Source organism: Clarias gariepinus, chromosome 22 (genome assembly GCF_024256425.1).
Source record: "Clarias gariepinus isolate MV-2021 ecotype Netherlands chromosome 22, CGAR_prim_01v2, whole genome shotgun sequence".
Taxonomy (NCBI): domain Eukaryota; kingdom Metazoa; phylum Chordata; class Actinopteri; order Siluriformes; family Clariidae; genus Clarias; species Clarias gariepinus.
The window spans coordinates 14,716,711-14,735,379 of NC_071121.1; the positions used below are offsets into that span (position 1 = coordinate 14,716,711).

The window sequence follows — 18,669 nt, forward strand, 5'->3', positions numbered from 1 at the left end:
TTTTTTATTTTTTATATATTTTGACCAGTAATTGTTGTTTAGCTGAAATTCTTTCATAAAATTGTAATAATTTGTACTAATTAACAAAATAGCAACAAATTCAATTGTATACAATTTATTAAGGTTTTTAAAGGCAATGGCAAGTCCTAAGCATCCCTGTATATATATATATATATATATATATATATATATTTTTTTTTTTTTTTTGCTTGTTGTATCTGTGCTTTACTAATAACATACATTTCTGCAGACCTTGATCAATGACCCTTGTGTTCTGATCATGATTTAGCAATGGATCTATTTTAAAAATGGATGTAACTAAGTTGAAGTAACAATATTAGAAATAAACAACCCTAAACATGTATTTTAGGGCCACCTTAAAATGGTAGGTACACCTTGAGGTACACAAAGCAGCAGGTTTGTTATCAGGTGAGTGCAAGTAATTCTGCATAACAAATTGACCGGTTTATTTATTTTTTTCATTCATTCATCTTCTATACTACTTATTCTGTGTGCAGTGGGTCTGGAGCCTATCCACGAAGGCTTAGGGCACAAGGCTGGGTACACCTAGGACAGGGTGCCAATTCATTACAGGGTGCACCCATACTACAGATAATTTGGAAAAGTTAATTAACCTGACCTGCATGTCTTTGGATTGTGGGAGGAAACAGGAGTACCAGAAGGAAACCCACCAAGCATGGGGAGAACAGGAATTGAACCCCTGGAGGTGCGAGGCTACAGTGACAACCAGTATTTATTGCCACCTATTCATTTATTTTAATTGTATTATATTTAATTAATTTTTGTATAGAGCATTTTATAAGATGAAAGGGGTATAGTGGGTGTAAACACAGTAAATTAACACAAAGCTGGGAATGCCAAATTTAAACACATGTCATGTAGGCTGACTTACCTTTCGGGTCATTTTACAGACTATAAACAGTACATCGTCAGCAAGGAAGTCGGTTCTTAAAAGGATCCGATTCAAAGAGCCGACTCTCCTTAAAACGATACATAACTAATCCAAACACTGTATCCACCGCAACACATTACACACACTTATTCTCTCCAGCACACGGAGTAGCGGTCATGCTACAGCCTGCACAAATGGCCGACGGACAGGCCGCGCAGGTAGATATCTAACTTTGCGTGCTTAAGTGGTATTTTAATGAAAACAACGTAACATAGCAATACAAGCTGTTGTGTATAGAGGATGGAGCTAGCTCGCTAGGCTAACTGCTGTGGTCGTAAACCAGTCAATGTTTGGCGTTGCTAGGCCGCTGTCTGTAGAGGGAGGTTGCCGGGAGCCGTGTCCTGATTCAGTTAGCTAGCTTGTCGGTTAGCCCCTATTTGTAAACCGTTATATGCATTTTTGTTAGCTAGATTAACCGTGCACAGTGTATCCAAGGTTTATAACAACCCTTATCAGTCCAGTGGTAATGGTCATAAAATGTTAGACAGCAGCTAATAGCTAACTCACTAGGCTTATATCAGCTTTTAATGTTCCTAAAAAAAGATTGTGTGTTAGCCTAGCCTTATATATGATTGGCAGTTTTGACCAGTACTAAATTAAATTAGATAAATTGACCGTAATGGTTGTCGATAGTGTTGTTGCCTTGAGGTAGACTGTGACTTCAATGTGTACCTGTTCATTAGCTAATACTGTAGCTGTTAGTGTGTAGCTGCAGTTGTCTTAGGGTTAGTATGATCCCTAAAAAGACTCGTTATAACCGTAACCTGAGCAAATTTAGGTTAACTTAAATGTATTTAAATTTTCACATGAATAGAAAGTACAGTATTGTTTTTTTTTATTTGATGTGAAGTCGTTCAGTAATTGATTAGAGCAGTTAATCCGGACCCAGCCCACACCCCACATTAGCAAATTAGCAACAATAACATGTAACAAAGTGCATGTTTTCTTACTTTAAAATAAAAGCATGTTATACTCATCAATAAACTGCTAACTATGTACTCTATTTAAAGATCACTACAGCTATCCCGAGATTAACGATAAACATAATAGTTTCTTCGGTTCCACGTTATAGTTTTCTATTGTCATGGCAACGTTGATATTCAGCGGCCGTGTGATTTTCAACGTCACAGAGTATAATTAATAGTCGGCTAACAGGCGCCGGTTCAAAATAAACGATATAGCTAACAGTCTTTGTTTCCGTTCTGTCCTGAGGGAACTGAAAGGCAAGACTTTTGCGTCCCCTGTCCCTCAGTGTATATCACATCCCCTATGGATAAGGATGTCTGTCACGATGCAAATGTGCAAAGAAAAGGTCAGTGACTCCACCCAGCGGCCACGCCTTTTTTGTGTCAAGGTTTAGGCAGCTCAATAAAGTCAGACTGTGCCATTTCTCAGACTAGGCTGCTGAGTGTTTTGCCTGTTCTTGTGGTGTTTACATGTCGCGTCTTTTAATTTATCTGTTAATTAAAATCGAGATAAAAAAATCCCACTCTTTCAGAATACCATTACCAATCCCCTCCTTCGGTCCTCCCGGATCAGCTGTTGAAATCCATCATGCTTTCTTCATGCTTGAAGGATGGGGTGCAACCCGAACACTGCGTTTCCCCCCCATCTTGTCCATGAATAAACCTTGTAGCAGGTGGACTGCAAGGTATTTTCAGTGCTGGAAGTGCATTTAGATCATGCAACTTCCTCATGGTCATGCAATGTGCAGCTCATTGTTGTGAGCCACGATAGCACAAGTTTCAGTGTTCTTTGAAAAGAAGGAGAAATGGCGTGGCTGACATTTTCCACATAATGTTCGACACTTTGTGAACAGCTAATATGTTACGTTTATTTTAAAATCTTTTCGAAAATACAATGTCTTATGTTGTCCTTTAATGTCAGAATGTTTAATCAGTTCATTAAGTTGATTAAAAATACATTTTGCAAATTTAGTTCGTCAAGGTATGAAAATCAGTCAAAAAAGATTTTTTCACTTTCTCTTTTTTAAAACGCCTGTAAACTTTTTAATGTTAAAAGGTGGAGCTGTTTAGGCACACACGCAACAATTTGCAGACAAACAGTGCCATTTCTTTTGCACTAATTTGGAATGTATTTTGAATTTTTCTGACACTTGAATGTACAGTAGGTAACTTTGAAGTAAGAGTTGCTATATTTCAAGGATCTGATTTCAGTCAAACAATGACATTTTTTTCAGTTTGAATGTATTTTGTCTCAGACTGTCTTAAAAGATAATGGACATTGCTTGTAAATTATAAGCAAGTTTAAAATCGTAATTTGCTTATTACTGATCGTCCCGGACGATCTTGAATGGAAATCAAATTCAGACCATAAGTTTAGGATTAGAGTATTGTTCAGTACTGATCAATAAGAATTTGAGAATAAGATGAGATTGTGGTAGGTCAGAGATTGGTCTAAGATTTATTGTTATTTTCTTTTAAAAATAACGATGGCATTAAAAATATTTAAGTGTTTTAACGTACAGGTGACAGCAGTGGGTTCATTTTTTATTAATATATGCATTAAAGTGTTAAAAATGACCCTGCCCTTTGCATTATAATTGGTTACAACAATTTGGGCTCACCCAAAAATGGTTAGGTCTTCACAGGCGTGCCAATCCTAGTGGACAAAGGCAGGACTTAGTTATGGATGATATCATACAGATTACCATAAAGTAATGGTGCACCTGCATTTTCAGCTGCTGTTTTTAAAGCTAATGTGGTTCTGGGTTGAATGATCTCCCTTTAAGAGTATTATTTAAAAAGGATTAAACAATGTCTTGTATCTAAAAGAAAACAATAAGAATGACAGCTGCAAAGCACTATTATGTTTACATTTCTCAACCAGCTTCAATTTTTTATATTCAGTGGTACTGTATTTACCAGACTATATGTCATACCAGTTGAACAGGAAATTTTGGTAATTTCAGTATTTATAATCGCTTTTTAAGTAAGCGAGAAACATCATAATGGATATAGTTAGCTATTAAAGTTAAAATTATTCTATACAGAGCATATAGGGTAGGCATAACAATAAGCAATAGCGCATTAAGAAAATAAGGCTCTCTCTTCATCTCCATCAGTGAATCCATTGAACTCATTTTTGTATGCCTGTGTGTGTGAGAGAAAGTGTAAATGCACAAGACTGCAGTCATAAAGAGAGCAAAGAATAAACGCTATGGATTAGTAGCAATGTAGCACCAGAGAAAGTGCAAGAAGACAAATCTCGTGTGCAGTAATGTCATGAACCACACAAGATTTGTCTCATCATGCTCTCTCTGCTATTTTCTAGCTGCTAATTCATAGCGATTATTTTTTGCTCTGTTTATGACTGCAGGATTGTGCTTTGTCTCACACACACTTACACTTTTACACTGTCCTCACATAAACATTGGCGTGTGAGACGGTCCTGCAGTAACACTCGCTGAGCAGGACGATGATTTGTCCTGCTGCTCATCTGCTGCAGATTGCCCGTGTTCGTGTGTTTTGTATATTGGTAACTTCCTTTTAGTTTAGTCATTATAAGAATATATTGACATGAAGTATCTTGACTTATTTTACAGCTCCATTGTTTCATGTTTGTTCATTTTGTGCTTGTTTGTTCACTGGTGAAATAATGCACCTAACACACTGTTTATACAAATGAGTATATATAAAATATGGTATATACTTGTCATTTATTACTTATGCTCTTGAAGGTGAGAGTGTAAGCACTGCATTGATGTGCATTGACTGACACTATAGAGTGTAAAAACATTAAGATACACTCTGGCGGTGCCCTTTTATGGCAGGTCTTAAAGGGTTAAAACTCCAATTAACTGCAATATCGACTGGCTGAAGTAACTCGGTCATCCCGATTATAGCAGGGAATATAGCAGGAACACATTTGCAGGCTTTGATTCTTTGAGCAGGTTAATTCCATTATGAAGTGTGATGTCTCATGATGAGAGTTATAATTTTGTGTGCATGTCAAGTTTTGCCTTTTTGTCGAGTGACAGGAATGCCAAGTGACAAGAAGGCCATCTAGTGGCAAAGAAATTCACACATGTAAGTCATACTGGCAGCCAGAAAATATGGAGAATACGCTACATGATTTATGTGTAGTACAATTTTTTTTTCATGTGTAGTTACAATCTCAATACTTGGGCTGTAATTGCTGCTATATGATCTGGAGAGCAATTGTATTTCAGTGTTATTGGGACATAAACTGTTTCACTTTTATTAAACTAAATAGTAAAAAAAATAGTCCAGTAAATATCATGAAATATATGTGCAAGATATTAAGTGAGAATAATATCCAATATAGTATGGCATATATTTGTAATTGCTTATGAATAAAATTAGGTAGTAAGGTGGTTGGTCTTTCATAATTACTATTTCAAATGTCTTATGTTTAAATTTTATATTTTTTTATATGTTAATTATTATATAAGTTTTTTAAGTTTGTAGAGGACTGATTCAGACATGTCACATCCATAATGCCAGTTCATCAAAAATCATTTATTTCAAAAATGACAAACTCATGCCCATTCAAGTCTCAGGTATAATGCTTTCTGCAGTTGTATTAAAAATACAGTTTGTAAGAAACCTAAACTCTGTCATAAAAGTTTGTTTAATGTCACAAATTGTGAATTTGGTTGCATTTGCCTTTTTTTTTTGTAATCATTAATTGATTTATTTGTTTCACAAATGTTGCGTTGCGATTAAGAAATCGCAACACTCTGGTTCTTAAACTTAATCATAAGATTGTGTGTGTGTAGCCTGCTGCTTTTTAGGCTACTGCATTTAGTAAAGCAACCGTTTTTAAGCATTTTCTGTTCTTATTGCAGGTTCTGATGCTGGCAGTGCAATCACTGTAAAGCAACATTGCAAGCAAACAAACAAACTGATGTCAGCAAGTGCAGCACGTTGCAATTAAGAGCAATCATGTCCAGAAGCAAGAGCTCCGAGTCCGTGAAAGTGGTGGTACGGTGTCGCCCTATGAATGAAAAGGAGCGTGCTGCAAACTTTGAGAGGGTGGTGTCTATGGATGTAAAGCTGGGCCAGATCCTAGTGCGTAATCCAAGAAGTGGGTTCACTCATGAACATCCCAAAGTTTTCACTTTTGACTCGGTCTATGACTGGAACTCAAAGCAGGTTGACCTCTACGATGAGACCTTTAGGCCACTGGTGGACTCAGTATTGCTGGGCTTCAATGGCACCATCTTTGCCTATGGACAGACAGGTACCGGAAAGACGTACACAATGGAAGGGGTACGCCATGACCCAGAAAAAAGAGGGGTTATTCCTAACTCATTTGAGCACATTTTCACACACATCTCACGATCACAGAACCAGCAGTATCTGGTCAGGGCATCATATTTGGAGATCTACCAGGAGGAGATCAGGGACCTGTTATCAAAGGACCAGTCTCGTCGCCTCGAGCTAAAAGAGAGACCTGACACAGGTGTTTATGTCAAAGACCTTTCTTCATTTGTCACTAAAAGTGTCAGGGAGATTGAACATGTCATGAATGTAGGAAACCAGAATCGGTCAGTTGGCTCAACCAACATGAATGAACATAGTTCTCGTTCACATGCAATATTTGTTATCACTGTTGAATGCAGCGAGTTGGGTCCAGATGGGGAGAACCATATCCGTGTTGGAAAACTCAACTTGGTTGACTTGGCAGGAAGCGAAAGGCAAACAAAAACCGGTGCGCAAGGAGAACGACTAAAGGAGGCAACCAAAATCAATCTCTCCCTGTCTGCTTTGGGTAATGTCATTTCTGCATTAGTGGATGGGAAAAGCACCCACATTCCATACAGAGATTCTAAGCTTACCCGTCTCCTCCAGGACTCTTTGGGAGGTAATGCCCGAACTGTCATGGTGGCCAACATTGGCCCTGCCTCCTACAATGTAGAGGAGACTCTTACTACGCTACGTTATTCAAACCGTGCCAAAAACATAAAGAACAAACCACGCATTAACGAGGACCCCAAGGATGCCCTTCTGCGGGAGTTTCAGGAGGAAATTGCTCGTTTGAAGCAGCAGTTGGAGAAACGATCAGGGAAAAAGAAGAAGAAAAGGCGGAAGAAGAGAGTTGGGGAGGGAGGGGAGGAATTGGATGATGATGAAGATGAAGACGATGATGATGATGATGATGAAGAAGGGGCAGATGGGAATAAAAATAACACTGATGATTATTGGCGGGAGCAGCAGGAAAACCTTGAGAAAGAGAAGAAAGCAATCATGGAGGATCACAGTCTGGTGGCAGAGGAGAAACAGCGGCTGCTTTTGGAGAAAGAGAAGAAGATGGATGACCTCTGTCGGGAAAAGGAGGCATCTGAAATGTTGGCAGCTAAAGTCAAGGTAACTTGAAAGGGGCAGCTGATCTTGTAATGCTACTTTACAGGCTTTACTTTGGTAGAAACATCAAGTAGTAAAGAACCTGGGGTTTTATACTCATAACATTTGTTCTGCCTTATCCTAAGGCTATGGAGAGCAAGCTGTTGGTTGGAGGGAAGAACATTGTTGACCACACTAATGAGCAGCAGAGAATTTTGGAGCAGAAAAGGCAAGAAATTGCTGAACAGGTAAAGCCACTATATGAAAGTAATAATCCTTAAAAGGATATTTATCCATTAGTGATCCTCATACTTCTAATAATTGGTTTGTTCAATAACTTTTGAGCTGTGAAAATGGAGGGACTTTTTAAAAAATGTCAATAAAAACATCTAATGCATTTTTTTTGTTTTGGTTTAGACATGACCGTCTTCAGTTAGATCTTGATTGCTTTATTTCAAATCCGCTGGTTGTGTGCAAGGCAAAATATGAAAATTGTGTTCTTTTTTAAAAACCTTGTCTACCTGATTGTATAGTGTGAGCAATAGAGCTTATTAATTATTTATTCATTACTGTAATTTGTGTGTTTCTTTAAATCTCTCTTCGTTACAGTAGCAAGGATTTTTATATAATGAATGGTAGTGATTTTATTTATAGCAAAAAAGCTACTGTATGTTTACATAGGAGTTTATAAATAGGAGTTATATGTGCACGATGATTTGGGATAAAAACATATCTTGCCTACTGAACCCATATATGTTTATATTTTTGGTGTTTGTATTCTTGTGGGAGTAGAAAAGGCGCGAACGGGAAATGCAGCAAGCAGTGGAGTGCCGTGATGAAGAGACACTTGAGCTGAAGGAGACATACAGCTCATTGCAGCAGGAAGTTGACATAAAGACAAAGAAACTTAAAAAGGTATGGCAAGAAATATTTTTCAGCTGATGAAATACATTGCTTGGGTGCTGCAGTAATCTCAACCACAGGATGGACACTGACAATATAGTGATCTGGTGTAGGTAAGAGAGTTTTTTTTTTTTTTATTAATTTTGGCTAATTAGGGGCATCTTTATTAGACACATCTTTCTTGTTGGTAGTGTAATGAACCTGATGCACTTGTCCCAGTGCCACACACAGTGTCGTATCATTTGCACAGCTGTGCTAAGAATGGTGCATCCTGTGCACAATAATAAAGTTACAGCAAGCTGCAGCCAGAGAAAGGGATATATTTTCATAGTTTAAGGGACTTGTCTTTCAAGTCTTTCTCCACACTCAGTGACTGGGAATTTAACACTAATGAATTACATTAGGGCTGAAACGATTCCTCGATTGATTTGATGGAGTGTTCTGTTGCGGGCTACAAAATGAAAGGGAGCTTATACCTGAGCTGTAGATTTTGAAACTTTTAGTTCTGAAACTTAAGTTTCACAATTAAGTGTTTTTGTATAATTATTTGTTTTAATGTTCCCTTAGTTTTTTTTCGATACTTAGTCATTTGAAATACCTTTTAGTTTTTGCATCTGAGAAATTTTATGACACTGTAATGCACCTAATTCCTCTCAGTCAACTTTAAGCTATTCCTTGTATTGTGAATAATGACAATGTTTATTTTTGATAAAATGCTGTATGCATTTAAAAAATAAAAGTAGATTTTTCTAAAAAGAAAACCAATTAATTAATATTTGTTTCTCTTATATATTTTACATTGCTGTTTAATTAAGCAAAAGTACATTTTACCCGATTAATCGATTAATTAGTTAAGTTTTTAGTAGAATACTCGATTACTAAAATATTCGATAGCTACAGCCCTAAATTCCAAGTAATATCTGATGTAGCAGATAACATATCCGTTATCTGCTACATGAGATATTACAGTTAACACAGTAACAAAGTTTATTATAAAATAGGCTTTGTGATAGATGATTTCCAGAGCATAAGATAATGTAAGTGTTCTGACACTTAACATGTTTTTAAACATGTTTAACACTTTTTATTTATTTATTAAAGAGGTTTATTTATTTAGGGATGCACCGAAATTTCGGCCGCCGAAAATTTTCGGCCGAAATAGCATTATCGGTTTCGGCCGAAACGTAAGAAAGCGCCGAAAATAAGCGCCGAAAATAAAAGCCGAAATTGTCGCCACGCCTCTCCCATCCTCCCGTCTCGTTCGCGCTGTCATTACGCATCAAACACGGAGTATGTCGGCGGTTTGGAAGCACTTCAGAGTTTCAGATGAGGACAGCAAAGTTGCAATATGCAACATTTGCTCTGCAAAAGTTTCAAGAGGGGGTCACGTGCTAAAGCACGTGACATAACAGAGAAAGTAATGGAATTCATTGCTTTAGATGACCAGCCGTTTTCAGTCGTGGAGGACATCGGATTTCGTAGGCTAATACACCACATTGAGCCGCGTGATTTTATGCAGTGCAGTATGTTCTTCATGAGAAGAGGAACTGTGTCTTCAGCCAGAAAACTGAAAAACTTTTGTTCATAAAGATAAACCTGCTTCTTTTGCTTAAATTAAAAGCAGACCAATTTAGTGTGTATAGTTATGTTGTTTACAGTAAGAGGTTGGATTTATTTATTTTTCTTCTGTTTGTGCACTGTTGTTTGGTACAGTAATTTAAAATTGAAGTAAAAAAACAGCTAGCATTTTTTTTGCACAATTTTGTTACAGAAAGAAATTTTATTTAGTTTTGTTATTGTTAAACATCCTTATTACTGTTATTTATTATCAATAAAAGTTTGATTGCTTAATTAATTTGTAGTTTTTTTTAATACAAACAAAAAGAAAATATTTTAAACATGTTTTTTAATGAAGCCATTTTCGGTTTCGGTATCGGTTTTCGGCCAAGTGCATCCAAAAATTTCGGTTTCGTTTTCGGCCCAGAATTTTCATTTCGGTGCATCCCTATTTATTATTATTATTATTATTATTAGATTCAGGTTCAATGTGTTGTCAACTGTTGCTATTGAATATAAACTTAGATAAGATCAAGTATGTGAGCACTTGTTTTAGGTTTAATTGCAACTTTTACTATTTTTTTAGGCCAGCCATCCCTAGAAAATCTTATGCATCTTTTTTTACGTTCATCTGTGACTACACCTGGGAGATAAATTTTTGCCTGTAAGCATGCAAATAGTTCTTGTGCTGATCTCTATGCTTTGTTTTTCTCAGCTCTTTGCCAAGCTGCAGGCAGTGAAGGTAGAGATCCATGATGCCCAGGAGGAACACATTAAAGAGAGACAAGAGCTGGAGCAGACACAGAATGAACTGACCAGAGAACTCAAACTAAAGTACGAAGATTTTGTTCTTTTATTTTTCTTTTATTTTTTTTCAGTAAAAGTGCAGGGTAGAAAATTCTCGGCCAAAACAGTATTGGTGCTAATTATTTTCTTTAATACAGAAAATGTGTGTGGCATAGAAGCTTTTTCTGAAGTTTATACTTTATGGTGACCAACCTTGCTTCCCTAAAAATTTCAAGTTGCTAACTTAAGCTGTTTTGGAGAGAGAGTTTTATATATTTATATCAGCGTTATAATAATTTTAAATGCAAATTATTCATATTTCTTTAAGTATTGATACTAACATTGGTGTAACACATATGCTCTGTAAAAATAGTTGCATACATTGTTGTTCAGTAAAAGGCAAAAACTCTGTCATGTTCGTAACCATGTAAAATTTAGATTATCTTAACAATCAAAATTTTACATGGTTATGTAAATATTGTAAAATATCTTAATTTTGTATTTTAGAATAATACACTTATTCAGGCTTATGTTTTTTTTCATGTGAAATCTAAATTGGGTAAGTTTCATCTGAATGACGATTGAATTCACAATTAAACCTTTTTTTTATTGCAAAGGTTACAGACACTACATAAAAGAGCATGAAATTGTATTTAGCACATGTGTTTCTATTTATCTGCTGAAAATATAAATGTGTATGCATATTTACAAAAATGTATTGAAACCTGTTTTGACCAACTGTTTTATTACTTATGCTGTTAAAATCGAGGGACTTGGACTCGGATACATGCGCACACACACACACATACTGTAGAAACTCAACATCACTTTCTTGGGTCCTATTTTCGCCAGTTTAAGTACGTTTAAAGATTTCAGTTCATTAATAGCTCTGCTTGTTTCAGTTGCAGAAGACTCATGTTGCATTTTACCTCTGGCTTGTTCTTACCAGGCATTTGATCATTGAGAACTTCATTCCCCTAGAGGAAAAGAATAAGATCATTTTGAGGGCCACCTTTGACGAGGAGGATGACTCTTGGAAAATGAAACCCATTGCTCGTGTTCAAGAGTATGTAAGCGTGTGTATGTGCATGCTAGCTCCGCTGTATTACGACAAGTCTTTAGATTATTACAGTTCACTTTGGTTATCTTTAAGGGAGTTATTTGTACTCTTATTTTAATAATAATTTATAATTATTATAATAATAATAATTTAACTTGTAATTTTGTTTGTATATGTACGCATGAAGACACTTTGAGAATAACAAATATATGTATATATATATGTATATATACACAGTATCATTACTAATATTAACAGTAGTTATAGCATTAATGTACCTTAAAACATTTAAATTCTAATATTAATTAATAATTAATAGCATTATTGTCTTTTGCCCCTCCCTCTGTCTTACCATTCCTTAGTGATCAGCAGATGATGAAACGGCCAGTGTCTGCAGTGGGATACACCAGGCCGATAGCTCTGCATGCACGCATGGCCATGATGATGCGCCCTGATCCAAGATATAGGGTGTGTCTACACCAGGATACATCACACACACAGTGCTTGCATTAAGGATGTATTTAACTGAATACATATGTTGAAAGAATCCATTTTAAAGGCAACAATTTAAATGAATCGTGGCAGCAATCAAAATTTTATTCAAATTAATTGAGATGTGATTGTTACAACTTAGGATAGATTACTTATTGATTTAAAAAAAAAAGAACAGATGAGGAGAGGAGAAGTATTAAATTATTGTGTTTATAGACTAGCAAGGAACGTAAGATTGTCTACTCTTTACCATCATCGTTCAGAAAATTAATGTTAAGCCTCACTGCCAGGTTTGTACAAAGTTGTTCACGCATTAATTGGCAACTACTAAACTGAATCGTATTGTAGCAGATTCAGTGGAGTCAGTATGTTTTGGGGCTGTACATCTTTCTTTACGATATTATTGTTAGCATGATATCCCAAGAACAAGCGCTTAAATGTTTGTAGGATTTATTGGGAATTATCATACATAAGATCAGAGTAAGGTCTGAAAAAAGTTTCTTCAATAGCTTTGTTTCAGTTTAAAGAATATTTAAGTGTATTTGAGGCATACAAATAGGTAACACAAAGCTTTAGTGCATTTATTTATTTTTTCTTTACAATCAGAAATAAATAAGGAACCACTCTGTCTTGTTGTTTTTTTACTTACTGCCCTATCCTATCTTTCAGGCTGAGAATATTCTGATGCTGGAACTTGACTTGCCCACACGCACCACTAAAGAATACGAGGAGCCCATGATTGCGCCAAAGGTGGCTGCTGCTTTAGAAGATGCGCTCAGGGAGGAGGATGACATCCAAGTGGATGCTTCAGCTTTGGGCCTTGGTGGATTTAACAAAAAAACAAAAACAAGGTAAAAAGTCCTTGTATTTGCTGTCAATTCTTTGACCTTATTTTTCTATTTGTCTGCCCCTGTTCAGGCAAGCTACAGATAAAACGTTTACTGATTGCTGCCAGAGGGTGTCAGTAGGCATTTTTGTGTGTTATTATGATGTCCCTCACATATACAACATAAATCACATACAATATCCAGGGAGCTGCTAAAATTCCACTATGCACCATAATTGATGGTATCTAAGTATTCTGGCATCCAGAGTCATGCATGATGTGCTTGTCAGCTGTAGACAACAACTGCAGCATTCATCTCAGAAAAAGCATAATAAGATGGATGATCATACAAAAGTGTTTACACAAATCATTAATTGTAACTTCTATTTGGTCATACGTACTGATCATACATATTTGTAATTTTCCTCTGTACAAGGTGCTGCAACTTGTGTAGTAAAGTGAATTGTTAGTTATACAAGTAGCTGCTTAAGATGCTACTCATAGCAGATAAGGACAGCCACAAGTGGTGTAATGATAAGTTTATTTAAACTGTAATTCTGTATTCCTTCATAAGCAGGAATAAGGAATTACATCTGAGCTTTCTGAGACTTCTGGAAGTGGGAAACTAGCTGCCCCCACATTTGCGTTTGGTTAGCCACAAGCTAGGCAGCTAACTTAAATGATATATATATATATATTTATTCTCAAACCGCGAACTGTACGGTAAGTGTTTTAGATTTCTGTATTAAATGTTGGTATATTGATTAGTCTGAAGCTAATACTTGTATGTACAGTATATTTCATTTAAGGTTGTGGAGTTTTACTTTGTTTATTTCTGATGCTGTGTGCAGCCATAATGATTTGACGCCACTTTTTTAAAAACTTGGATTTGGGAATACAGTGCACTTCACTGCACATTATCCTTTTTTTGTAATTTAATTCAAAAGTTGTTTTGAATTTCAAGTATTACATGAAAATTTTTAAAATCCCTTATTGCAAAAATATTCTATTTACATTTATATTTTTTAAAAGTATTTATTTAATTTCCCGTTTAAGTAATTTACTATTAATTTATGAAAAATGATACACACAATTTGGTTAAGAGCACAGCCATAAATATGGTACAAAAACATCCTCTGAGAGCCCCTTCTACCAACCATCCAAGAACAGTTTGGTGACGAAAAATGGCTTTTCCAGCATGTGAAGCACCTTGCCATAAGGCAAAAGTGATAAAGATGTGGTTTGGGGAACAAAACAGCGAAATTTTGGGTCCACGGCCAGGAAACTCCCCAGACCTTAATCCTATTGAGAACTTGTCGTCAATCCTCAAGAGGTGGGTGGACAAACAAAAGCCCACAAATTTTGACAAACTCCCATGATTATGCAAAAATGGGCTGTTATTATACTTCAGTACAAGTCCCCTACATACAAACGAGGTCCATTCTGAGAGCTCGATCATAAGTCCTGTTTCTTTGTAAGTCCAACAAACATTATCTAGGTACTAAGATACTAACACAATTGGCTATACACAGTACAAAAATAACATGTTCCATGATCTTGTCCTTGATGTTTAGAATCGTTGGTTGAATGATTTATGTTAAAAGAACAAAAAAAGTTTTCACTTTTCACCTTACTCCAGTCTCTCAATTTACACTTTTCTCTTTATCGTTATTGCTTGGCACTTAACAGTATCAGCTTCATCGCGCAGCTTTTATGCCTGCTTTTAGATGTCCTGGGATGCATGCTGCACACACATAACAATATACATAACAATATACACTGGACACGTGATTCATCTTCCAGCATGAATGTTCTTAATTCGAACGTTTGTATGTAGCGGATTTACTTTATACCATAATAACACATGACAATTTGATCTAAAAACACTGAAGCAGCAGGCTTTGCGAAAGTGAATGTTTTTGTTGTATTCAAAACTTTTGCCCATGGCTATACTGTGTTTTATCAAGGCCAAAGTCAACAATATCTTTTACCATTTTTTAGAGCGCTTCATGCTTCCATCTGCTGATTGACTTTATGGAGATCCTAATTTTCTTTTCCATCAAGACTTTTCCTTTTTCCCGCCCATAGTGCCAAAACTACCATTCACTGGTTTGCTGATATTACTATGTGTGAAAGGAACATGAAAGATGAGAAACACCTCAGAATATTTTTGAGATTTTTTTTTTTTTAGATTATTATTTTGAGACACTAGATTGAGTCATAAAATGTAATCTTTGAAAATAAAACAAACAAACAAAAAAGACTTAAATATTTCACTTACATGTAATGAATCTAGAATAAACAAAAAAAACATTTAAAAACAACAAAAACATTTTAACATTTTATAGACAGAATTTAAGATAAGCGCTCTAGCAGAGGTTTCATCTTCAAAAACAATACATTAGTGAATGGCCTTACCTAAACCTGCATCATTATTTATGTATGTGTGCAGGAACATCTGTATGTCGTGCAGATTCAGGTCATGAACTTCACTTTAATGTTCACATCAAACAACAGAAAGGCGAATACAAAAAAGTGTAAAATTCATTCAGTTGCCTTAAGATTTGATTACAGCACAGATTGTGGTGACCAATTAATGCATGAAAACCCAGATCATTTTACTTCCTCCAGAGGCTTGTACAGTGCTCACTATGCATGATTTGTGCTTTGCTTTATGTGCTTCCCTTTTACCCCTGACATGCCAATTACCCTAACTCTAAAGTTATAAAAATTTATAATTTTCTAAAATACTCAAACCATTCATTCTGGCACCAACAACTATGGCATAGTTGAAGTGATAGTCATATTTTCCCCAATTGTAGTGTTTAATATAAACATTACCTAAAGCTTTTGACCCATATCTTATAACTTAACTGTAATCTCAAAATGTTTTATATTTTATAGTGCATATATGTTGCTGCCATGATTAGCTAATTGTGTAAATAAACAGGTATACATATGTTCTTATTAAAGTGGATGAAATGGTAAGTGGTACATGTATGTATGAATGTAATTACATATATTTGTATGTATGTCTGTGTTATATATAATATATTTTAAACCTTTCCTTTTTTTATGGTTCCCCAGTCGTCCCAAAACAGGCAAGAAGGTGAGCACCCCAACGTCAGCCCACAGCCCGTCCAGCTCAGGATCTTCCCTCTACCCACAGTCTCGTGGCCTTGTGCCTAAATAACACTTTTGACTTTCTTACTATAAACAGACTGTGTGTTTTTTGCCATGGTCTGGGATTACAGGCTGAAGGTTATTGCTAATCTCCAAATTATAAAATGTATACTTGAAATGTATACATTTATGAGGAGGCAGGCCAAGGTGATGCATCTTCTCATTCAAATGATACAAAACAAAAACCATGTCTGTGTTTTTTCTTAACTTTTAGCAAGCATAATTAGGACTACTTTAAATGCTGAAGTTCTGCTGCTGAATGGTTTACAACAGTTAAATGTGCAATCAAAAAAAAAGAGCTTTGCTGAAGAGATGAGTGAGCAGGTTTCATGACATTGATGTTCAGATGTTGGTTTCTGTCTGATTTTTTTTTTTTTTTTTTTTTTTTTAAATGTCTGGTCTTGCTGATACCTGAGAGTAAAATTCTACATCCTCTTTCTGGTCTTATAGTGCAGTGGCACAGATATCTAGACCATAGTTGACAACTCCATTGTATGTACAGATATTGGGTTGTATCTACTGTAGGTAGATATGTTTTTTTTTTTTTTTGTAGGTTTAACAAATTGAAAGGCTCATTTAAGGATTTCACTGGGTGGCAGCAGGCCATCTGCTTGCCTCCAAATACGCGCTGTAGAGTTATCTAGTGAGAGAGAGAGAGCACATTACACCACAGGTCCAGTTTCCAACAGCACCTACATCCTACCTCCCATTCCTTTTACCACCAGGAGCCAAGGGTGTGAGGAAAGGAAGGAAAAAGGAGTGGGTCTGGATTGAACTGATATTAATTAGAGCTGTAATGCTGTTCCTTTGGGTCACCCAAGTTGGAAGGATTGGAGTGGGGAGCTAAAACAGGTCAAGACACACCTAATAATCAGGGTCCTAAGGTGCCTTACCTACCCTTCATTCATTCATCTTCTATACCTCTTATTCTGTATAGGGCTGGGGGGGCATGGAGGCTATCCTAGGAAACTTAGGGCACACCCTGGACATTGCAGAGCACACACACAATCAACGGGCAATTTGGGAACGGGAATACCAATTAAACTGCATGTCTTTGGATTCTGGTAGGAAACCCATCAAGCATGTGAACATGCAAACTGCACGGACACTGACCCGAGGCAGGTGGACCCTGGAGATGCAAAGCCACAGTGCTAACCACTATGCCACCGTGCCGCCTTACCTTCTCTTTTTACTCAGAAAATCAAGCGTCTGACTCATTGCTCCGAATGTCCCTTGAAACGAACAGATTGCTTTAAATTAAAATAGAAATGCAAGCGCCAGTGCAACAAACCATCACAGTTGCTTTGCAACATCACTGTGCTTTTCCTTTCAGAGCATCTGTAGATGGTAAGGTTTTGTTCCTTCATTATTTACTATAAGATTCCCTATTTATGAAAAAAAAAATTATAATCTAACTGATAAACTGCAATATCCTCCTTATCCCACCTTCTGCCTTACCAGTAAGGGTGACACCATTGCTTGCTGCTACTGTAGGGTTTAATTAAACCCATGTATACTGTGTGTATGTGTATACATATATAAAAGATTAATAGTCATATAGCAACATCTAAAATGCTAACTTATCGTACTGAACCTGTCTGTTTTATTTACAACTCTGGATACCTTTTGTGTCTTTTTGCCATAGAATGTAGTCTTTTTTTCTTGTGTATTATTTAATGTGTACACACATTTTTGCATTAATGATTTTAAGAGACTATTTTATGTTGTCTTGTTCCTGTGATATCTTTGGATTTCTATTCAATTGTATGCATCTTGTTACAATGTTTAGCTTTTTCTCGATGTTGTGTTGTGTGTTGTTACATTGGTATAGAAATAATGAACAGGAAAGCCATTTGGTTATAAAAGTTTAAAAGGGAGAACACTAATGAAAATGCACTTCATATGTAATGCTTGTTTAATTCATCTGGTTGTATAAATCAAAACCTGAACCTGAACCCAGCTTTTTTTTGTATTTCATTTTAGACCACAACTGCATTGTTTTTTTAATTATGAATTAAAAAACCCTTTGTGTCTAAAATTGTTTTATTTATTAATGATTAAGTAATCTCGTTAAAGTTGATTTATGGATTAATGTTTACTGTATTATTCTCCACTTCGTTGGTTAATACATTACATACTCAGAACATATTTGGTAAAGTTGTACAAACCCCATAAAATTAATTAATTAATTAATTTTCTATGTCACTTATCTTGTACTCAGTTGCGCGAGACCAGGGGGGTGCCAGGGAAGCGGGGTGCCAGTCCATTGCAGGGCACACAATCGCACACTCGATTTGTTTGCACACTCGCAGTTTGGATATGGCAATTAGACTACTCTGCATGTCTGGAAACAGAAATTCACCAAGCATGGGGAGAAAAGGCAAAATCCATGCACACACAATTGGACCCTTAACCCTGAAGATGCAAGGCCATAGTGCTAACAAATGCTACACCATGCCTTCCCCCCTAAAATTACTCGGTATTCACTAGTGACAACTGATGTGTGATTTTAGGGTATGTAAAACTTAAGTGTTAAATGATATTTTTATAATTCTTATAA

The 18,669-nt window shown here is 36.1% G+C and overlaps 1 protein-coding gene across 1 annotated transcript; it reads left to right on the plus strand.

Annotated features, from left to right (window-relative positions):
* The first annotated feature begins 935 nt into the window (after window positions 1–935).
* kif3b (kinesin family member 3B) lies at window positions 936–18,125 on the plus strand. The gene is made up of 9 exons (XM_053482876.1): window positions 936–1,131; window positions 5,805–7,326; window positions 7,449–7,550; window positions 8,095–8,217; window positions 10,478–10,596; window positions 11,498–11,614; window positions 11,971–12,076; window positions 12,770–12,951; window positions 16,014–18,125. The coding sequence occupies exons 2-9, from the start codon at window positions 5,902–5,904 to the stop codon at window positions 16,117–16,119; spliced, it is 2,280 nt and encodes a 759-aa protein (XP_053338851.1). The 5' UTR covers window positions 936–1,131; window positions 5,805–5,901; the 3' UTR covers window positions 16,120–18,125.
* The last annotated feature ends 544 nt before the right edge of the window (window positions 18,126–18,669 follow it).